This window comes from Manis javanica, chromosome 5 (assembly GCF_040802235.1).
Source record: "Manis javanica isolate MJ-LG chromosome 5, MJ_LKY, whole genome shotgun sequence".
In the NCBI taxonomy this organism is placed as follows: domain Eukaryota; kingdom Metazoa; phylum Chordata; class Mammalia; order Pholidota; family Manidae; genus Manis; species Manis javanica.
The window spans coordinates 26101059-26125575 of NC_133160.1; the positions used below are offsets into that span (position 1 = coordinate 26101059).

Below are 24517 nucleotides of genomic sequence, written 5' to 3' on the forward strand. Positions count from 1 at the left end.
ATCTCTTTTGAGTACTGTTACCCCACAAATTCAGACATCCCTGGTATTTTTTTAATATCACAATTCATATATTTATATTAATTTTCATATAAATTACCCTACTCACACATCTATATTAGTTTTAATGCTTCTCAATTCACACATTTTTATTAATTTTAATATCATCCAATTTCCATTTACATTAACTGCCGGCCCCCTGTGCATTTAGTTTGTGGCCCCTGAATATACCAGGGTGTTAACAATGGCTCTCTCAGGGTCACGGGTAGTTTTAAACTTTTTCTCTTTCCTAGTCTGGCCCGTCTAATTTTGCTAAAATAAACAGACGTGGCTTTTGTAATAAGGGAAAAAGACGCCATTTTAATTAAAAAGTAATAACAATGTGGCCTGTGATCCTGTGGGCTGTTTGGGCCACTCTCCAGAGGCCCCGCCGAGTCTGGCTCTTCTGGGCCTCCGCTCCTGCCTCCTCATCCTGCCTCAAATGTGTGGCCAAGTGAGCGGCTGGGGCCCCAGCCTTGCCCTGTGAGTGAGGCTCTCCCCACAAGTGAGAGTGGGAGATGGGGGCTAGACAACCTCTGAAGAATGAGCCCCTCCTGGAAGCTCAGAAACCCTGTTAGGGTCTGAGGCCCTTTCAAACGCTGAACTCAAGCGTGGGGACATAGTGCCTGCAAATGCCAATTGCTTTACTCTGACTGGGCTGTTAGATATATTGCTTCAAGCTAATGTGGTATTATCACAATGCAGTTCCACTCTTTGCTACTGCAAGTCACCAGGACAACATCTGGTTTGAATCTTTTCTCATTATGACCTAAAAAAATAAAAGCTGAAATCTTGAAATCTAAGCCACCACTTTAACACTCTGTATCTCCTTCCTTTCTTCCTCTCCCCTTCTTTGCCCCTTTTCTTTCTCTTTTTCTTCTGCACCCCAGAAACTTCAAACCAGTTGTAAGACTTTAAAAATTGTCCAACCTAAGTGCCCTTCCTGCCCGTTTTACAATTGGGGCCATTGAGGCCCAGAGGGGTGTGGTAACTACATCACTAACCTTTGAGCTGCTAAGTAACCTGTGGCAAGCAGCTTGAGTACCTCAGTTTTCTTATCTGCAAAGCAGAGTGGTGCTGACGCCCCTCCAACCCAGTCACCTCGAAGGGCCCCCTGTGAGCTGCAGAAAGAACAGGGGGCAAGAAGAGCCTGGTGATCAGCAAGGCTGTTGTCACTGTTGCTCAAGGGCTTCTGGTTAGTTGCTGGCAGAATTAGGGCCTTCTAGAACTCATATCTCCTGATTTCTAACTAGAGACAATAACAGTAATATCTTCCAACATGCTAGCTACTGCACCCAGTGCTGTGCGGATAGCACAGCGGTCATAGATGAGAGGAGCTCTGTGGTCAAGCTACAGCCTTGAGAAGCACATGACTCTCTCAGCCTCGTGGGAAAAATGAGGGTGGTAATAGTGCCTACCTAATAAGCTTCTTAACAGGAGGAAATGAGAGCATGTGTGTATGGGTGTAGAATTTATTGTGGGGAGCAGGTGTGCACACATGAGGCAAAGTCTTTGCTTTCTCTAACTGAGCTCTCTGCCTCCCTGGAATGTTTGACAGAGCCCACCTTGCACTGCACTGTGTGTGTGTGTGTGTACACGCGCGCACGTGAGAGAAAAATAACTCCCAGCGATTTTTCTCTCTTTCTCCCTCTTTTCCCCTGACTTCTCTCTTTCCCCTGATCTTCCTTCCTAAGCAGGAAGGACAATCCTAACAATTTACCTCAGATCTTTTCTACCTGTGGCTAATGGTCGAGACCCATCTTCCTGCCTCCCAGTCCGGGTTCTTTATGTATTGATGGAACCCGAGGCATTAAGATAATTTGTTTCCCTCTAAATGACATAGGCTTACGAGATTATTCCCTTGTGAGGCACTCAGCACTCCTGAGTGTCTAAGGCTAAACATCAACTTTTCTCTTGAGCTTCTGCAATCCTGATGCCCTGAAAGGCAAATGGATGTGTCTGGTCACCTGGGGGAAAGCTGAGATACAAGGCAAGAGGAAAGAGAAAGCACACTGAAATATTTCAAAATTTTAATTCTTGTTATGCTCCTGTGAAGCATTTACTACGGGCCTGGACTTCAATTCAGAAGAGCTTGATGATTTTGGCTATTAGATTATTGTTACTATTCTTACGTATTCCTCACAAGAGCACTATCATTAAACTCACTTAAAAAATTAGTTATTGAATTCAAGTATAACTTACACACAGTATAACTTATACACAAAGTGGACACACCCTGTAACTGCCACCCCCACCCTCCCTCCCAGCTATTCCTCCCTCCCAGCTATTCCTCCCTCCCTGCTCCCAAGAGTAACCCTCAACGTGACTTCTAACACCCTGGTATTGAACTGGTACACAGAACCATGCAGTGCTGTCTACTATTTCTGGCTTTTTCACTCAAAATTAAGATTGTGAGTTTCATCCATCTTGTTGCATGAAGTAGAAATTCACTTATCTTTTCTGTATTACTCTTTAGTTCTCTCTTGTATGAATATATACCACAGTTCATTCATTCATTTCAATGGTGGTGGGCATTTGAATTGTTCCCAGTTTGGAGCTATTAGCTATTAGCTATTATCAGCTATAGCTAATAATTCTATGAACATGTTTTTATACCTTCTGGTGCTCACATGGACTAACTTTTATTGGGTAAAAACCTAGGAGTGCAATTGCTGGCCACAGGGAGTGTATACATTTGGCTTTACCAGACACTGTCAGTTTTCCAAAGTGGCCGTACCAATGTAAGCCAAGATACATAAAAGTTTCAGTTGTGCCACATCCTTGCTTACATTTGCTAGTGTCAGACATTCTCTTTAACCCATTCCAATGAGTGTGTAGAGGTATTTCACTGAGGCTGACATTTTCCAGTGAGGTCAAGCATCCTTTCATGTGCCTTATTGGCCATTTGGATATTCTTTTTTTGTAAAATGCTTGTTTGCATGCATTTTCTTTATTGAAATTGATTTGTCTCTTAATGAGTGGAGGCACTCCTCATACAGTCTGGTTAACAAGTTTTTTGTTGGTTGTTTATACGGAAAATATCTTCTCTTGTGCTGTGGCTTACCTTTTCACTTTCTTAGCAGTATTTTGGGATGAACAGACATTCCTGATATCAATAAAGTCCAATTTATCAATGTTTTCCTTTGTAATTAGTATTTTTCTGAACTTTTTAGGGAAACTTTGCCTGACCTGAGGTCGTGAAGATATTTCCCTATTGTTTTACTTATTTCAATTTTCACATTTAATTTTTAATTTTCACATTTAAGATACCACATCCAATTTTCTTGTATGGTGTGAGGTAGAGAGTCAGGGTTCATTTTATTCCCCAATTTGATGTTCAATTGACCTACTACCATTTATTGGAGATTATCTTTTCCTCACTGTACTGCATTGTCAGTTTTGTCCTAAATCAAGTATCATATACATGTGAGTCTGTTTCCAGTCTGTCAACCCATTCCATTGGCCTCTTTCTACCCACACTATCTTCTCCTAATGACTGGTTTTATAATACAACTTGATATCTGTGGGAGTAAGTTTTCCTAACTTTCTTCAAGATTTTACTGTTTATTCTTGGCTGTTTGGATTTTCACACACATTTTGGGATCAGCTTGATATTCTGCACATAGCATGAGCTATGTGGGAAATCTCTACCTTCTGTTCAATTTTGCTGTGAACCTAAAACTGCTTTAAAAAAAAAGTCCATTTTTAAAAAGGTTAACCTATCATTTTCCCTAAATGTTTCTACCACTTTAGGCAGCCCCAAAGTTGAACAACTGCCTCTCAATGTTTTTGACAAAGGTGCCCAGGGAGAAACCATAAGAGAGAGAGAGAGAGAAATTTCTTGGGATTTTTATTGAGATTGAATTGATTGGAGATCAGACCACGGAGAACTGATATTGTCGCAATGCTAAACAAACATAAACAAATTATAACCATTTTAGAGATGAGAAGACTGAATTTCAGCTCAGTTCAGTTCAGTTCAGAGAAGTGATCCAGTCTTTGAAACAAGATGATCACAAGCATCTGAGGGGTCTACTGTCAGGAATAACTCTTCAGGGCTCACTGGAGGGCTGGGAACTTGGCAAAAGGAGTCCTACATCCAACCAGTTTGGGAAGAGAAACAGCCTTGGCCAGAGGAAGGAACCCTGAGGGCAGAGGGAAATGAATTCACTATGTCCCTTTATGTTCACAGAACAGGAGAGCCATAGGCCCATCACCTACCCTCGCGTAGCCTCAGTCAGTAGAGCTAATGAATCAGGTCTAACCATACAGTGTCAGTTTGCAGTTCAAGCCAGGTCACGGGGATGTTCATCCATTCATTCATTCACCCATTCACAGAGCAAGTAAGTATATTAAGTACTAACTGCAAGCTGGGAAATGCCAGGCGAATTAGACAAAGTATCTGCTCACGTAGAGAGGGAAGAAGACAAAATGAGGTGATGAAAAATAATCACAGGCATGATCAAGGGTCATAATTACCTTGTAGTGGGTGGGGTAGCTTCTTTAGAAAAAGATTTGAGAATGCTTTGTAATCTGAAAGGGCTGTATACACTTGAGAGTCTTTTTTATTCTGCTTCTTTTCCCCCTGTTTTTTCTTCCTAATAAGCAGAGGCCAACAAAGGACAAATTATAGTTTATTTATTCCCCCACCCCACTAAGCCTAGTAAAATGTGTTTTAAATAATAGCAGCTAATGCTTAATGAGCTTACCCAGTGTCTAGCACTGTTCTAAACCTTTTTTTTAAATTAAGAGATAATTCACATACTATAAAATTCACCCTTCTTAAAGTGTACAATTCAGTGGTTTGTGCAACCATAGTCCCTGCCTAACTCCAGAACATTTTTATCACCCTAAAAAGAAACTGTCCACCAAGAGTGAACCCTAGTGTAAGCTATGGCCTTGGGGTGATAATGATGTGCCAATATAGATTCATTGATTGTAACATACTACTCCGGTGTGGGGTTTTGATAGTGGGGGAGGCTGTGTGTATCTGGAAGCATGAGCTATGTGGGAAATCTCTACCTTCTGTTCAATTTTGCTGTGAACCTAAAACTGCTTTAAAAAAAAAGTCCATTTTTAAAAAGGTTAACCTATCATTTTCCCTAAATGTTTCTACCACTTTAGGCAGCCCCAAAGTTGAACAACTGCCTCTCAATGTTTTTGACAAAGGTGCCCAGGGAGAAAGCTTTCTGCTCCAGGTGAGCTCCTAGTTGGATCAAATAAAGGCAGCCTTGCAAGTGGGGTCATCCAGGGAACCACCAGACAGGGCGAATACTGGCAGCCTTCTGGGAATGAGGCTTTGAAGGAGCTTTAACCTTATTTTGTCCCTTCTGGTAGCAGCCGGGCTGCTGGATTTCAAGTCTGCCACAGGTTGGGATGGAGTCAGGGAGAACAGGACAAGTTAAAATGCTAAAGCGGCCACTATTCTTAACAAGAGTCAGTCTTTTCCTTGAATAAATGCTCCCTTGACTGCTGCACGCCTTCGATTAATTTCAAGAACTCTGAAAATGTTGATTCTGGCAATTTTTGCCTGTTTTGTCCCAACTTTTATAGAAGAGAGGATTTTTGGAAGCCCTTCTCTACCATTTTTGCTCTTCTAAGCGTCTTGTCTTGCCAATGAGTTTCAGTCCTGGGCAAGTTCACTATGGATTCAATGAGACCAAAGAAATGACAGTAGAATGTTCTTGGGGTGAAAGGGTTTATTTATATCCAACTTCATTCCCACAGTGGCAGGTCAATCACTAGAATCCCATCCACTCATAATCCTGTCCACTCAGAGCGAGTCTGCATGCAGCAAGCCGGTCTCTGCCTCTGGGCCTCTCTACCCCCACAGCCATCTCAGTCTCTGTCCTCAGCGCTGCCACCACTCCAGTCTCTGTTCTGCTCTCTTATAGCCTTGCAGCTGTGCCACGGTGTTGCCCAGAGCACTGGGTGGAGCTCTTTATATAGAGTCAATAACTATGTATTGCCCACACCTGTGTAGTGAGCTAGCCAACCAGGGCCAGGTAAGAATCTTGGCCATAGGAACCTTCACTTTATCCACACTTATTTAATTTTTGCCACAGCCCCACAAGGCAGGCATTGTTTATCATCACCTCCAGTTTACAGATGAGGAATTGGAGGCACTGAAAAGTGAAATGATTTGTTTAAGGTCAGACAGCCAACAATTGGAGCCAGGGCAGAGGCTGGCATACCTCCTGGGCTCCTTTATCTCCCCAGGATTAAGAAAGGAGCACTGGTTTTGGAGTTAGGAAGTCTGAATTCAAGCCTCAACTTTGCTGCTATCCCACTGTGTGACCTGGGTGCAGTTGTCTCTTTCTCAGTTTCCCCGTATGTAGAATGAAGTAGTTGGCTAATGTCTCCTATTCTCTCCCAGGACTTGGGGTCTCCCCAGAGCTGGGAGTGCCCACCAGACACTCCCCCATGAAGTTATGAGCCCTGGATGGGGGCCAGGACTGGGTGCTCCTGCTACAGAGAAGGCCCTGTCCATGCAGAACTCCCCCAGGGTGGGTGGCGGCTGTCAGACTGCTCTGGCCCAGCCTAGTTGCATGGAGGCTTTTGGTGAGTCCAGAGGAGGCTTTTGCCTGCTGGGCTGTTACTGATGACAGGGTCCCTTATCAGCTGTGCCTTGCAGCCCAGGCCACTAATTACCCTTCTGGCTCCTAGTCTGGCCTCCCAAAGCCAAGGAGGGCCAGGCTTAGAGGGGGTGGTCCTTGCTTCATCCTCCTCTCCCCCTGCTTGTCACCTCAACCCCCTCCCCACCAAAGCCTGCAGGAACCTGACTCTGCTGTCAGGCATGGCATCAGGAGCTTTCTTTAAAATTTTTTTTCCAATTATTTTCCTAATATTTGGCTTTGGATGGCCCCTCTGACCTTATCCCCTACCTGTCCCCTTCCTCCCTGGGCTCTGGACACACGAGCCAGGCACCCTCCCACCTCAGGGCCTTTGCACTTGCTGTCCTATCTGTCTGGGACATCCACCTGGCTCACTTCCTCACCTCCTTCAGGTCCATTTAATGTCCCTTGTCAGTGAGACCTTCCCTGTCCACCCTAGTTAAAGTAGGCCCACCTCACTCCTACCCAACTTCCCCTCCCATTTCACTTTTTTCCTTAAGACAGACTTTTTTGTTACATAAGCCAATACTTTTTTTTTTTTGGCATTTTTTTTTGCCCAAACCAATTTCAGTTGAGTTTTCCTTCCTTTGCAAACCAAGCATTCCTAAGATTATAGCCCTTGATGGAGTCTTGACAACTAAACCCTCTAAAGGCCTCTCCCTTAGCCCCCACAGAGTACTTGGCATAGAGCTGGGTGCATCAGAGGCACTGACCCAAAGCAAGACATCCTGCCTTGTAGCTGCAATGGACACGGAGAAGCTTAAGATGACATCTGTGTGGAGGGTGACAGCTAGACCATGAATAAGGCAGAGGGAATGCATGGTTCAGATGACACTGGACTGTGTTCCGTCCTTCCCGCCCTCACCATCCTGGTGTTTGACCCAGCAATTGGGAAATTGTCTTTTCCTTTTCTTTGTTAAAGTCCAGCCAGAGTTGGCCCTTTCTAGCAGGCCTTGTGAGCAAGGTGGAAGCTATCGCAGTCCTGGAGAGGCTGAGGTTTGCATGCCAGAGACTGGACATCATCCCTGCCATGTCCCTAGCAGCCAGTCTCCCTGACCCATCACACCCACACCACCCGCTCATGAGGCCATTCCCAGAGCCACCCTGGTGTAGCCAGCTCAGCAGCTGTGGAGCACCCCATAGAGCAGAGGGGAGAGGAGATGTCACTCAGAGGTCAGCTGATCTAACCTTCCTGGAGATATGAGCAGACTAAGGCCTGTGAGGGGACAAGACCTGCCCAAGGTGACGTGGAAATTCAACAAAATCACAGGGCTTGCAAGACCAAACCAACCTGTGTGTTAACCCAGTGTGCTTAGTTCCAGAGTGGCTTTGTATGTGTTGACGTAGGGGGTCAGGGGGGCACAGGGAACAGGTAATGCTGTGGTTAAGGAACAGCTCCCAGAAGCCCTGGCAGACTGATCAGTCTCAAGAAAGTGAGGCTGCAGCATTGCAGTTGCTGGTGTCTTAGACACTCCATATCCTAAAGAACAGTCTAGGTCTATGCAGTAGCCCACTCTATCCTCTACATCTCCCCTCTGAGAAACTTGCCCAAGGTCAAAATGCTTAGAAGTGATGGAACCAGGACTTGAACCCAGGATTCTGACCTTGCATGCTGTAGTCTTTCAGACCGGGACTTAAATCCCAACCTTCTCAACTGTGTGCCCTGAGCTACTTAACCTCTCAAGAAGTAGTTAAGAGAAATGAGTTAGATAATATAAGCCAAGTACCAGACACATGGTAAATCCTCAATAAATAGCAGTTGCTTTTCAAGGCTTCATTATCTCAAATAATGAGTTGCCACTTAGGAGCCCCTGCCATGTGCCAGGCATTGTGGGAGGCACTTCAATGACATCATCTCCAGGAATCCTCCCAATAACCCCTAGGAAGTCACCATTAAAATCCCTATTTGATAAATCATTTGCTCAAAGTTGCACAGGAATAGGCACTGAGATGGAGATACAAGCCCAGGTTGCCTGACTCCAAGACCTAAACATTTTCCACTCTATGCACTTGTTAATTTAGTCACTAATGCAACAAATATTTATTGTACATCGATTCTGTATGCCAGGCACTGTTCTGGAAGCTAGAGACATAGCAGTGAACCAGACAGACACAATTCCCTGTGTTCACAAAGCCGCTGTTCTAGTTAGGGGAGCAACAGGCAAAGCTTCTGGTCTTTCAAGGTAGGGCTGGTCACCCATCCATCTGCCTGACCAAGGTGGGGCAAGTGCATGGTGGGGTTTGGGCTGGAGCTGACAAGGCTGAGGTGGGAGGAAGGGAAAAGGGTCAGGATCAAGTCTGTGAGATGATGGATACAAAGATGTCTGATGGGGGAAGTGAAGGGCGCAGGAAGGAGAGCGGCCTCAGGAATAAACGGAACAGACCCTCTGTGACCCCTGGGACGTGGGTGCTTTGAGGACTGCCTCTCCCTGGCATCAACAATGCCCAGAGCTAAAAGCAGATATTTCCATGCATGAGGACTCTGACTTCCCTTGAGGACAGAGCCTGCTCTGCGGCCCCCAGATGAGGGGTCCCCTGAACCTCCTGGTAGAAATAATCAGATGAAGGAGGTAGGAACCTCCCCCTGCGTGGCTGCCCTCGTGGGCATTTGAGTGGGCCCTGGCGCCCTCTTGTGGCTTCCCTTGTCTCTGCATGGACCCTCCTGTGTCCTGGCGACAGAGGGCTTCCAATGCTTAGACCATTTGTCTGTCACCAGCCTGTACCCTTCTTCCTATTCCCAGCTTTACCTGCCTCCAGCCAAGGCCCAAAAAACCTCAAGTCACAGCTTTCTCACCTTTTCCTGCATAGTCGTCAAAACACAGAGCTTGGGCATCCGCAAGCCCTTGTGATGCTGTCGGGGGGCACAGCCTTGTGGTGCTGTAGCTTATAGGCACACTGTCTGGTTCAAAGCCTGATGTGTCGCTTCGGAGCAACTGTACTCCTAACCTTCACGTGCTTTACTTTTCTAATTAAAAAAATTAGGGGCATAATAGTTTCTATCTTAAAGAATTAGGAGAGTTAAATGAGATCATACTCATTGGCCAACTTGTCTGTTAAAGCCTCAAAACCACCCCTGTCATCCTCTGACAAACACATGCAAACACACACACACACACACCCACCCACCCACACACACACACACACACACACACACCTTCTATGCCCCTCCCCTGAATTGCAGGGGCCTAAAGCCTGACATTTTCCAGAAGGACTTGCTAGCCAGATTCCAGGTTAGATTCAGCCAATGGGAGGCAACAAGGCACATTATTGCTTCTCCAAGAGCAATGGATCCAATATCAGGATTCAGTTTTGCAGCCATTTCTGCAGGGTTTTCCCTGAATACTGCATCAGGACAGGAGGCAGCTGTGATCATTGCTGGTACTTTCCTGCAGTTCCAGAACCTTCTAGTCTCTCTGAAAGCTGAAGTCAGCTTTCCCTCATCTTTGCATTCCAACCCATCCAATGGTTTTGTAAGCGCCAAATTTTTCACATTTTATCCCTTGCTGCTGGGTGTGGAGCAACTAGAGCTCTTGTTCATTGTTCATGGGAGTATAAAAGGGTAGAACTTTGGTAATCCACTTGGCAGTTTCTCATAAACATACACTACTACCATATGACCCAGCAGACCCATGCTCAGAATTTATCCAAGACTAATGAAAACATATGTCCACACAAAGTCCTGTACATGAACGTTTATGGCAACATTATTCATAATCATGCCAAACTGGAAATAAACCAAATGTCCATCCATATGGAAAAAGGACCAGGCTGTGTCTCTGAAACTGCTCTTAAAAATAATGCCTGTTTATAGGGAGCCATGATGGCAGTGTGAGTAGAGCAGCAGAAATCTCCTCCCAAAACCACATGTATTTATGAAAATATAACAAAGACAACTCTTCCTAGAATAGAGACCAGAGGACACAGGACAACATCCAGACCACATCCACACCTGCGAGAACCCAGCGCCTTGTGAAGGGGATAAGATACAAGCCCCAGTCCGGCGGGACCCGAGCACCCCACCCCCCAGCTCCCGACGGGAGGAGAGGAGTCAGCAGGGAGGGAGAGGGAGCCCAGGACTGCTGAACACCCAGCCCCAGCCATCTGGACCAGAGTGCAGACACAGTGCATGAGTGGGGTCCTGGATACTAGGGAAACAGGGTAGCAAGACTGGTGAGTGGGTCCCTGAGGCCGGCACCCAGTGACAAAGAAAAGCGAGCAGCTTCTTTTTTTTTAAAATTATTTATTTATTATTTTTTTTCTTTGTTTTTTTTGGCGAGTGCTTTTTGGAAGTCTTAAAGGGACAGGGACCCCAAAACTGGATGGAAGCACTCCGGGACACTTAGTCCAGAGGCAGGGAAACTGGGGATCTCTGGGCACTCTAACCCCCTGGGCAGCAGGGAGCACTGAGGCCCCTCACGGAGACAAAAGCCTCACTGCCACTCCCCCTCCAACGCGGTTCCACCATTTTGGAGCAGCAGCCAGAGACAGGCCATGCCCACAGCAACAGCAGAGATAAACTCCATAGCTGCCGGGCAGGAATCAGAAGCCCTGTCTGCGTGCAGCAGCCCAGCACAAGCCACTACAGGTCGCTGTTCTCCAGGAGAGGAAGGCCACAAACCAAAAAGAAGGGAAGTTCTTCCAGCCATCATTCGTACCAGCTCTGCAAACTATTTCTATCACCATGAAAAGGCAAAAGTACAGGCAAACCAAGATCACAGAGACAACACCAGAGAAGGAGACAGACCTAACAAGTCTTCCTGAAAAAGAATTCAAAATAAAAATCATAAACATGTTGACGGAGATGAAGAGAAATATGCAAGAGCTAAGGGATGAAGTCCGGAGGAAGATCACAGATGCCAGGAAGGAGATTACAGAAGTGAAACAAACTCTGGAAGGATTTATAAGCAGAATGGATAAGATGCAAGAGGCCATTGATGGAATAGAAACCAGAGAACAGGAACGCATAGAAGCTTACATAGAGAGAGATAAAAGGATCTCCAGGAATGAAACAACAGTAAGAGAACTGTGTGACCAATCCAAAAGGAACAATATCTGTATTATAGGGTTACCAGAAGAAGAAGAGAGAGGAAAAGGGATAGAAAGTGTCTTTGAAGAAATAATTGCTGAAAACTTCCCCAAACTGGGGAAGGAAATAATTGAACAGACCACGGAAATACACAGAACTCCCAACAGAAAGGATCCAAGGAGGACAACACCAAGACATATAATAATTAAAATGGCAAAGATCAAGGACAAGGAAAGTGTTTTAAAGGCAGCTAGAGAGAAAAAGGTCACCTATAAAGGAAAATCCATCAGGCTATCATCAGACTTCTCAACAGAAACCTTACAGGCCAGAAGAGAATGGCATGATATATTTAATGCAATGAAACAGAAGGGCCTTGAACCAAGGATACTGTATCCAGCACAATTATCATTTAATATGATGGAGGGATTAAACAATTCCCAGACAAGCAAAAGTTGAGGGAATTTGCCTCCTACAAACCACAGGGCATCTTAAAGGGACTGCTCTAGATGGGAGCACTCCTAAAAAGAGCACAGAACAAAACACACAACATATGAAGAATGGAGGAGGAGGAATAAGAAGGGAGAGAAGAAAAGAATCTCCAGACAGTGTATATAACAGCTCAATAAGTGAGCTAAGTTAGGCAGTAAGATACTAAAGAGGCTAACCTTGAACCTTTGGTAACCATGAATTTAAAGCCTGCAATGGCAATAAGAACATATCTTTCAATAGTCACCCTAAATGTAAATGGACTGAATGCACCAATCAAAGGACACAGAATAATAGAATGGATAAAAAAGCAAGACCCATCTATATGCTGCTTACAAGAAACTCACCTCAAGCCCAAAGACATGCAAAGACTAAAAGTCAAGGGATGGAAAAACATATTTCAGGCAAACAACAGAGAGAAGAAAGCAGGGGTTGCAGTACTAATATCAGACAAAATAGACTTCAAAACAAAGAAAGTAACAAGAGATAAATAAGGACACTACATAATGATAAAGGGCTCACTCCAACAAGAGGATATAACCATTCTAAATATATATGCACCCAACACAGGAGCACCAGCATATGTGAAACAAATACTAACAGAACTAAAAGGGGAAATAGACTGCAATGCATTCATTTTAGGAGACTTCAACACACCACTCACTCAAAAGGATAGATCCACCGGGCAGAAAATAAGTCATGACATGGAGGCACTGAAAAACACAGTAGAACAGATGGACCTAATAGACATCTATAGAACTCTACATCCAAAAGCAACAGGATATACATTCTTCTCAAGTGCACATGGAAAATTCTCCAGAATAGACCATATACTAGGCCACAAAAAGAGCCTCAGTAAATTCCAAAATATTGAAATTCTACCAAACAACTTTTCAGACCACAAAGGTATAAAACTAGAAATAAATTCTACAAAGAAAACAAAAAGGCTCACAAACACATGGAGGCTTAACAACATGCTCCTAAATAATCAATGGATCAACAAACAAATTAAAATAGAGATCAAGGAATATATGGAAACAAATGACAACAACAACACAAAGCCCCAACTTTTGTGGGATGCAGCAAAAGCAGTCTTAAGAGGAAAGTATATAGCAATACAGGCATACTTAAAGAAGGAAGAACAATCCCAAATGAATAGTCTAACATCACAATTATCAAAACTGGAAAAAGAAGAACAAATGAGGCCTAAAGTCAGCAGAAGGAGGGACATAATAAAGATCAGAGAAGAAATAAACAAAATTGAGAAGAATAAAACAATAGAAAAAATCAATGAAACCAAGAGCTGATTCTTTGAGAAAATAAACCAAATAGATAAGCCTGTAGCCAAACTTATTAAGAGAAAAAGAGAATCAACACAAATCAACAGAATCAGAAATGAGAATGGAAAAATCATGACAGACTCCACAGAAATACAAAGAATTATTAAAGACTACTATGAAAACCTATATGCCAACAAGCGGGAAAACCTAGAAGAAATGGACAACTTCCTAGAAAAATACAACCTTCCAAGACTGCCCAAGGAAGAAACACAAAAGTTAAACAAACCAATTATGAGCAAAGAAATTGAAATGGTAATCAAAAAACCACCCAAGAACAAAACCCCCGGGCTGGACGGATTTACCTTAGAATTTTATCAGACATACAGAGAAGACATAATACCTATTCTCCTTAAAGTTTTCCAAAAAGTAGAAGAGGAGGGAATACTCCCAAACTCATTCTATGAAGCCAACATCACCCTAATACCAAAACCAGGCAAAGACCCCACCAAAAAAGAAAATTACAGACCAATATCCCTGATGAATGTAGATGCAAAAGTACTCAATAAAATATTAGCAAACCGAATTAAAAAATATATCAAAAGGATCATACACCATGACCAAGTGGGATTCATCCCAGGGATGCAAGGATGGTACAACATCCGAAAATCCATCAACATCATCCACCACATCAACAAAACGAAAGACAAAAACCACATGATCATCTCCATAGATGTTGAAAAAGCATTTGACAAAATTCAACATCCATTCATGATAAAAACTCTCAGCAAAATGGGTATAGAGGGCAAGTACCTCAACATAATAAAGGCCATCTATGATAAACCCACAGCCAACATTATACTGAACAGCGAGAAGCTGAAAGCTTTTCCTCTGAGATTGGGAACAAGACAGGGATGCCCACTCTCCCCACTGTTATTTAACATAGTACTGGAGGTCCTACCCATGGCAATCAGACAAAACAAAGAAATACAAGGAATCCAGACTGGTAAAGAAGAAGTTAAACTGTCACTATTTGCAGATGACATGATATTGTACATAAAAACCCCCAAAGACTCCACTCCAAAACTACTAGAACTGATATTGGAATGCAGCAAAGTTGCAGGATACAAAATTAACACACAGAAATCTGTGGCTTTCCTATATACTAACAATGAACCAATAGAAAGAGAAATCAGGAAAACAACTCCATTCACAATTGCATCAAAAAGAATAAAATACCTGGGAATAAACCTAACCAAAGAAGTGAAAGACCTATACCCTAAAAACTACAAGTCACTCTTAAGAGAAATTAAAGGGGACACTAACAAATGGAAACTCATCCCAGGCTCATGGCTAGGAAGAATTAATATCGTCAAAATGGCCATCCTGCCCAAAGCAATATACAGATTTGATGCAATCCCTATCAAATTACCAGCAACATTCTTCAATGAACTGGAACAAATAGTTCAAAAATTCATATGGAAACACCAAAGACCCTGAATAGCCAAAGCAATCCTGAGAAAGAAGAATTAAGTAGGGGGGATCTCACTCCCCAACTTCAAGCTCTACTACAAAGCCACAGTAATCAAGACAATTTGGTACTGTCACAAGAACAGAGCCACAGACCAGTGGAACAGAATAGAGACTCCAGACATTAACCCAAACATATATGGTCAATTAATATTTGATAAAGGAGCGATGGACATACAACGGCGAAATGACAGTCTCTTCAACAGATGGTGCTGGCAAAACTGGACAGCTACATGTAGGAGAATGAAACTGGACCATTGTCTAACCCCATACACAAAAGTAAATGCAAAATGGATCAAAGACTTGAATGTAAGTCATGAAACCATAAAACTCTTAGAAGAAAATATAGGCAAAAACCTCTTAGACATAAACATGAGTGACCTCTTCTTGAACATATCTCCCCAGGCAAGGAAAACAACAGCAAAAATGAATGAACAAGTGGGACTATATTAAGCTGAAAAGCTTCTGTACAGCAAAGGACACCATCAATAGAACAAAAAGGTACCCTACAGTATGGGAGAATATATTTGTAAATGACAGATCCGATAAAGGCTTGACGTCCAAAATATATAAAGAGCTCACCCACCTCAACAAACAGAAAACAAATAATGCAATTAAAAACTGTGCAGAGGAACTGAACAGACAGTTCTCCAAAAAAGAAATACAGATGGCCAACAGACACATGAAAAGATGCTCCACATAGCTAATTATCAGAGAAATGCAAATTAAAACCACAATGAGGTATCACCTTGCACCAGTAAGGATGGCTACCATTCAAAAGACAAATAACAACAAATGTTGGCGAGGTAGTGGAGAAAGGGGAACCCTCCTACACTGCTGGTGGGAATGTAAATTAGTTCAACCATTGTGGAAAGCAGTATGGAGGTTCCTCAAAATGCTCAAAATAGACTCACCATTTGACCCAGGAATTCCACTCCTAGGAATTTACCCTAAGAACGCAGCACTCAAGTTTGAAAAAGACAGATGCACCCCTATGTTTATCACAGCACTGTTTACAATAGCCAAGAACTGGAAGCAACCTAAGTGTCCATCAGTAGATGAATGGATAAAGAAGATGTGGTACATATACACAATGGAATATTATTCAGCCATAAGAAGAAAACAAATCCTATCATTTGCAACAACATGGATGGAGCTAGGGGGTATTATGCTCAGTGAAATAAGCCAAGCAGAGAAAGAGAAATACCAAATGATTTCACTCATCTGTGGAGTATAAGGACAAAGGAAAAACTGAAGGAACAAAACAGCAGCAGAATCACAGAACCCAACAATGGACTAACAGGTACTAAAGGGAAAGGGATTGGGAAGGATGGGTGGGTAGGGAGGGAAAAGGTGGGGGGAAGAAGAAAGGGGGTATTATGATTAGCATGCATAATGGGGGGGTGGGAGAAAGGGGAGGGCTGTACAACACAGAGAAGACAAGTAGTGATTCTACAACATTTTGCTATGCTGATGGACAGTGACTGTAAAGGGGTTTGTGGGGGGGACCTGGTATAGGGGAGAGCCTAGTAAACATAATATTCTTCATGTAATTGTAGATAAATGATAACAAAAAAAAAGAAAGAAAGAAAAAGGGGATTACTCCCTGATAGGATAAAACTAACTGTAAATCAATGATTAAAGCGTGCTTTAAATATTCTTAATTTAGATCATTTAAAGGGTGTCAGATGATCAGCTATGGAAGTACATTTTTCTGATAATATTCCTTTCTCTTAAAAAAAAAAAGCAGTTCCTGTGTGGTGATCTCCAATAAGTTCTTCACAATGATATACAGGGCATATCAAAGTGTGGGCAAAGGGTTTGTTTGTGTTTATACAGAGGATCAAACCCTAATTTGGCTACCCAGAAAATGAATTAAGATATGATATGAAGAAGAACTTCCAACATCAACATTCTCTGGAAGAGTCATTCCAGAAGATGAACATCAAAAAACTTCAACAAAGATCCTGGTGCTGTTGCAGTTGTAGCTGCACTCATCCCACCAGTTCCTGGACTTGCCATTGGAATGAAGAAGGAGATATCTAAGCTGGCCTGTGCATACAGTAAAACAACAAATTTGACTGGATCTATACTGTCGGAACTCAACCAAGAATTAGGAGAAGTGCAAGTTGCAGCACTCCAAAATCTTGCGACTACTGACTATCTACTGTTAAAAGAACATATGGGATGTGAACAGTTCCCAGGAATGTGTTGTTTTAATTTGTCTGATTTTTCTCAAACTATTCAAATGCAGTTAGACAATATCCATCATATCATTGATAAGTTTTCACAAATGCCTAGGGTGCCTAACTGGTTTTCTTGGTTTCACTGGAGATGGCTGGTAATTGTAGGTCTGCTTTGGTTATGTAGCTGTATTCCCATTATGTTAATGTGTGTATGCAATTTAATTAGTAGTTTAAAACCTATACATGCTTATGTTAATCTACAAGAAGATATGTCAAAGAAATAATCAATCTTCCCATGTTTTCTTCCGCCTGCTACTTCTATAGCTTTTCTTCTTCCTTCCTAATTACAACCCTTAAGTAGAATTCGTGCCTCATAACGAAATTACCGAGTATCATAATTCTTCCAAGTGGTAAAGATACCTCAAGACAAATGCTGGGCATAGAAGCCACAGGGCACAAATCTTCAAAGAAGTAAAAAGCTAACCTTTTCAAACAATATTGCTTCTCTCTCACCTACCAACTTTACATTTCCCTGTATGGCCCCGGAAGATGACTGGTTAGCCAGAGACAGGTAAGATTCCTCAAGGGAGGAACAACCTAAGACAGGCACAGTCGCAGGGGGGCCATCAGGTGAGAAATTGGGGATCAACAGAGGTGAGGCTTAGAACCTCACCCCCCCTGTTTTGAGAGAAGTCTTCTGCATCTGTGGATGTTTTGTTGCCCTTGTCTAGCTTGGATTAATATTTAGTCTAGAGGCACACACCTGATCATCTACATTTCCCCTCTTACAGCACTAAACTATGTTTTCTACCTTTATCTTGCATATACCTACCACTTCAGCATTTTATCAAAAATAATAATAATAATAACAATAATAATAAGGGAGAAATGTGGGATTCACATATAAATCAAGTATAAAAATCAAACGAATATTCATATTGACCTGATTGTTCATAGTTCATAATGTGTGATCAAAACCGAGAGTTTCTGTGAAGACTGCCCTTGCACTGTTCACCATGTAAGAACTTATTCACTATGTAAGAATTTGTTCACCATGTAAGAACTTGTTCATTATGCTTCAGAAGATTGGAGATTGTTGAGAATTAGGCTTGGGGTTGATTAATGATTGTGCATTGAGCCCCCTATACAGAATTTTATTGTTGTTAACGACCATTTGATCAATAAATATGAGAGATGCCCTTTCAAAAAAAAAATAATGCCTGTTTAAAAAGCAACCTAATTGAAAAAATGGGCAAAGGACTTTAATAGACATTTCTTCAGAGAAGATATACAAATGACCAAAACACAGGAAAAAGGTGTTCAAAACCAAACCAAACTAAGATACCACCTCATACCCATCAGGACAGCCACCATCAAAAAAAACAAAAACAAAAACAGAAAATAACAAGTGTTAGAAAGGAGTTGGAGAAATTGGAACCTTGTGCACTATTGGTGAGAGTGTAAAATGGTACAGCTGCTGTGGAAAACACTGTGGCAATTCCCCTAAAAACTAAAATTAGAATTACCATTAATTCAGATATTTACTTCTGGGCATATATCCAAAAGAATTGAAATCAGAGTCTTGAAGAGATATTTGTACATTATGTTCATAGCCGAAAGGTGGAAGCAACCCAAGTGTCCACCAACAGATGAGTAGATAAGCAAAATGTGATCAACAGATTCAGACCAATCTAGATTGTGTGGCTAGATAGGTAATGTGGATAGATAGGTGCAACGGAATATTACTGAGCCATAAAAAAGAAAAAAATTTGGACACATGCTACAATGTGGATGAAACTAGATGACATTATGCTGTGAAATAAGCCAGTTTCCCATGAACAGTGAAACTTGAAGACATTATGCTGTGAAATAAGCCAGTTTACTACATGATTCCATTTAAATGAGGTGGCTAAATTAGTCAAATCCTTAGAGATAGAAAGTAGAATGGTGGTTGCCATCAACTGGGAGAAAGGGGGAATGGGGTACAGGGTTTCAATTTTGCAATATGGAAAGAGTTCTGAAGATGGATGATGGTGAGGGTTGCACAGTAATACAAATGTACCTAATACCACTGGACTGTAGATCTTAAAATTGTTAAAGACAGATTTTATGTTACATGTATTTTGCTACAATAAAAGAATCTTTTAAAAAACTAATATAGTTATATTAAAATTATATATATATTTAAAAATTTATCTCTTCCAGGTGTCACATATGCTATACACATGACTGACAAGGGAAATGGGAAGTCTTGGGTTTGATTAGTATTGAACAGTATTAATCATGTGGGGCTTCTTGGAGGAGGTGAAGTGATTAGGCTGATGGTAGGCCAAAAAAAGCAAAAACTCCAGTTTTTTGCAACTTCTAGTTGCAAAAGAAAGACTCCAGTGGTGAACAATTCCACCTCAGTGCCCATTTGGGCCCTGCTCCTCAGCTCATCTCTTCATAGTTTCCAGGTAGACAGTTTCCAGGGAGCTTAGAACACCCACATTCCTGTCACTTGGCAACCAAGAACCAGCAGCTGTAGCCCCTGCCATGTTCTTTTCATCATCCTGGGCCCCCATCTCTGGCATGGGCTTTGCACTGCCCTAGTAGTGGGGGCCCAGCTGGGAAGAGACCTTCCACCTTCATCTCTTCTCAGCCAATCACAGGCCTCATAGGACAACTGAGACTCTTGTTGATGGACGTAAATCCACAGAAAGTCCTGGATGGACCAGAGGCAGGACACAGACAACCTCCAGCCCTGGGGACCCTCCCACTTGTTCCCATCCATGGAGGACCTTGGGGTCCAGGGTGGATGGAACACAGTACTTGCTCTCAGGGAACTCACCTCCTAGTGAAACAGATTTCACCTCATTCTTTCAATACACATCCTGGCCACTGGGCCACATACTTGCAAAGGTGTGGCTCGCCCTTAGTGTGTGTGTGGGACAGGGGATGGCAGATGGCTGGGTGCCCAACTCACTCCCTAACTTTCTCTAAACTCTGCAATTCTCTGCCTGAAGGCTTTTCATGCCCCCCAGAGGCTGCTTTCAACCAGGAAGTGAGTAAAAAGCACCCCCAATTCCCTAATCCTCTATTGGGACAACTCTGGAGACATGTGTCTCCCAGAGTTGCTGGACAGGACCAAGCTCCAGGGACCAGAGGTAACAGGTGTGATCACGGGACACCCTCTGGCTCCCTTCCCTCTCCAGTCTCACTTCTCCACTCCCTTATTGCCATTTCCTGGGATCAGCTCCAAACCCCCCTCCTCAAATCCTTGTTGCCTTGGCTTCTGAGGGAACCCAGGCTAACACAGGGATGGCGATGTACAGCAGAGAGCCAAAGTTCTGTGAAATTTGAGCTGTAATCAATTGTATGCAAAGCAGTGGCTGAGTGATGTGCAGGGGATGGGGGAGACTGCCCAGGTGCAGGAATGAGGGGGTGCATCGTCCATAAAAAGCTAAAAGCAGTAATAATACTGACCAAAAGGCAGTCTGCTTTTTTTATTATCACCATGAACCAGCCATTCTAATCAATGTCAATGATAAAATTCTCCTCCCCTGTGAGGCTGATAACTCTTGTTGTCCCTTGCCCACCCCTTGACACCTCACTGGTGCCATCTGCACTGAGGAGAAAAAAACTAACTGTAGGCAGAGGAGATGCAGGAAGGCCTCACTCAGAAGGCAGCGTTGGCCCTCTAATCACACAATACCAGCTGCATCTCACACCTCCATCCCTTTGTATATGCCACTGTCTTTTATTGGAACACCTTTGGTCCAAAGTTCATCCCCAATCTTTCATTAAGGTTCAGTGCAGTCGGCCATCTCTTTCTCTAAGAAGCTCTCCCTGACCCTTAGCCTGAATTAGATGCCCCCTCTGGGCTTGCACAGACTTCCAAGTGCTCCTCTGTCATAACAGTTTTCATACCTTTGTCTATAATTTTTTTAACCAGTAGACAGTGAGTTCCACAGCAGCAGAAACTACAGCTTGTTTATCTGGTCCTGGCTCACAGCAGGCACCACTTGGGAATGGGGCTGCCACTGAGCAGGCATTGTTGTGCAGTGCACAGCCTGCATTACCATCCATGGCAACACAGCTGATGAAGGTTTAGTGAATGATTGAATGAATGAATGAATGAACAAACAAACGAATGAACTGGTGGAATTTTCAATAACTATGGAAGGACATTACCAGCAGAAGTGACAGAGCAAGAAAAAGCAGGGATGCCAAAAGTGCAGAGCTTTTTGGTGGGCAGGGCAAATAGCTTTATACCACAGGCAGTATCTCAGGAGTTCTGTGGCTACCAGCTTTAGCATCACCCAGAGTGTGGTCAACATAATGGCATTCCATCTCAGACCTGCTCAGCTAGAATCTGTGCAGATGGTGGTACAAGAGTGTGGGCATCCCAGGGGAACCTCAGGAACACAAAATTTGGAGAGGTACAGGACCAGCTAATAAAGTGAGTGATAGATTGTAAAGGGGTTATATTGGCCCAAATGGGTTAAGCTTACTCCAATCACTCATTCAACATTCATTCATTCACTCAATCATTCAATAAGTATATATCGAGTCAGGAAGGCCCTCAGGTATACCTGTGCACAAGAGAGCCATGGTTGTTTGTCACAATCTAGTGAGAAGACAGTCATTAAACAAACAAGCAAACACCTAATACCGTGTCAGGTTATGATTAATGCTTTGCAGGAAAGAAACAGGGTAAGAGGTTAAAGAGTGGAGGAGGTTATTTTGGATGGCATATCGGGGAAGCCCTCTGCTGAGGCTGGTAGGAGGTGAGGGAAGGAGTCACTTAAAATAAAGGCACAAACCATGAAGATGTTTAGGGAAAGAGCATTCCAGGCAGAGACAGCAGTACATGCAAAGACCTGGAGAACAGAACATGTGGGAGACAGGTCAGGAAACTACTGCAATGGTCCAAGCATGCTATGTGAGAGGATCAGACCAGGGTGGAGGCAGTGGAGGTAGTAGGAAGTGGTCAGATTCAGAATATATTTTGAAGGTAAAGTTGGCTGGCTTTGCTGTTGGATTAGGTGTGGGTGTGAGAGAAGGGGGGAGTCATGGTTATTGCAGCCAAGAGTGCAGGGGATGAAGGAAGAGTTGCAAGGGATGATGTCAGAGAGAATAAGGGGAGGGGAGGCGGGTGCAGACCATATGCAGTTCCTATCAACCATGGGGAGGATTTTACTTTGCCTTTGAATGTGATGGGAGCCTGAGAGGGTTTTGAGCAGTGGATGGCTGTGATCTGTGTTAGGAGGCAATGTGTCCTAACAGAATCTCTAGTTGCAGAGTGTAGAACAGACTTTAGAGAGACAGAGACAGAGAGAGAGTAGGTTCAGTCCAGAGGCTGGTGCAGATCCAAGTGAGAGATGATGGTGGCTTTCAGCAGTGTGCTGACTGGGTTGGGAAAACTAATTTTATTTGAGTAAAAATTGTAAGGGGATTTCAAGAAACTTGTTGAAAAAATAATAGTGGTAAAAATCATGAAGGACTCAGGCAAATAAATAATTGAAATTTGGTAGTGGATTAGAGCTCCAGTTCTGTGGTCGGCAGCCAGTACCTTCTTGGGAGAAATGGCTTCAGTTCTCTGAGTTTTTTGTCATAGGCTAAATGGGGATGATAATGGAATATACTTCACGGAGTTGTTGATAGGGTGATGTAAAGGTTTTGGCACAGGACCTACCACACAAAAATATTTAATAAATGGTATCCTAGGAGCGAGATTGCTAGTTAGGTTCCAATACCATTTCTGCCACTCATTGGCTGGCTGTATCATTTTGGTCCAATTTACCCCATTGTGCCTTGTTCAGCCATCTGTAAAACGGGGCTATTATTAATACCAACTTTATAGGGTTGGGTCATGAGAATTAAATGAATGAATACAAGTAAAGCATTTAGAATAATGGCAGGTAGCGAACACTGCGTTTAAGTGCCAACTATTGTTATGAATATATTTTAGCCGTATTTCATAACCTCTTCCCCTACAAGCATAAGCCCACCCCCCTACTGCGGATGGGAAGTCTGTGGTTCAGAGCTTGAGGACCCAACACCCTACCAGCTACCAGGGTAGATGTGGATCCCAGTTTTGGCCGCGCTCCCGGGGCCCCGGCCCTGCCCCCTGCCCCGCCCACTTGCTGCCTGGCGGAACCTTTAAGGGTGACGCTCCAGTTTCCAGCCGGCCCACTGGCACGACTATGCCAGCGCTCGGAGCTATTTCCGGTGGTCGCTCCTCCACCAGCGGGTGTCTCCATTTTGGCCGCCTCTGGAGACGCAGCCAGGCTGTGCGGAGTAGCGGAGCGTAGTCGTTAGTAGTCGGAGAGCCGAGTCGGCTCATCGCACACTCCGCCTTGATTCCTCTGCCCGCAGAAGCCGGGGGCGCGCATGGCTGGCCTGGAGGTACTATTCGCGGCCGTGGCGCCAACCATCACCTGCGCGCAGGACGCGCTCGTCTGCTTCCTGCACTGGGAGGTGGTGACACACGGCTACTACGGCTTGGGTGCCAGCGACCAGGTACGCCACGGAGCCGGCAGGGGCCGGGGTGGAAGGATAAGGTTTGTTCGGCCCAAAACCGGAGGACCGCAGGCCTGGCCCAGAGCGCCCGACCTTACCCCTTTCGAGTCCGGGCCCTGGGGCCCATGACATTAATTGCTATAGTCTGAGGGAGGTGCTCTGCTGCCCCAGTCCAGCCCAGAACCCCTCACAGCACCGCTGGCACAACACAATTCGAAAACCCAAAGATAGAAACTCACTCCAGCACATTCTCCCAGACCAGGATTTTGTGGACCAGGCAACGAAATGTGTGCAGTTCCTCTGGGCACTCCTTACTTACCTGAACTCCACTAAACTGCTTCCCGCACAGCTGGGGTTGGAAGGTGCTGTACCCATTACTGCCCTCACAGTGCTCAAACCACCAGATATCTGAATGCGAGCGCGATTTTAGGGGTGAGCTTCGACCCACTCAGCGCCAGTCAAGGGCCCTTTCTTCACTCCTCAGCATGGACCCAGAGAGCTCACACGCTCTTCACACTTTACTGAAGGGCCCGGTGCAGCTCACTGACGCTGTCGTCCCCAGCTCACACTCCAGGAAACAACCACCTCCCACACGTGCACACATACAATTTGGGTGTGGGAGCACGGTAAGGTTTCCTCCTCCACAGCTGTACCTATACGAACAGCCCCTCGTGCTAACTACCTCCCACACGTGCACACATACAATTTGGGTGTGGGAGCACGGTAAGGTTTCCTCCTCCACAGCTGTACCTATACGAACAGCCCCTCGTGCTTTCCAATCCTCAGGCTCTGCCTCTTACGTACACTGGGGGCCTGGCATCCCCACAGAGCCCCAGGACTGCTGGACCCAGGCTACCT

At 44.0% G+C, this 24517-nt stretch overlaps 1 protein-coding gene across 2 annotated transcripts in view; it reads left to right on the top strand.

The window, feature by feature from the left end:
- Positions 1-23346: 23346 nt before the first annotated feature.
- Positions 23347-24517, top strand: part of PSMF1 (proteasome inhibitor subunit 1) — a 48362-nt gene continuing 47191 nt past the window's right edge. Inside the window, exon 1 of one of the 2 annotated variants that reach the window (XM_073236766.1) lies at positions 23347-23659. In XM_073236766.1, the coding sequence (XP_073092867.1) occupies positions 23531-23659 (129 nt within the window). In that variant the 5' untranslated portion in view covers positions 23347-23530. The remainder of the gene's footprint in view (positions 23660-24517) is intronic. The other variant, XM_073236767.1, reaches the window with a different exon arrangement.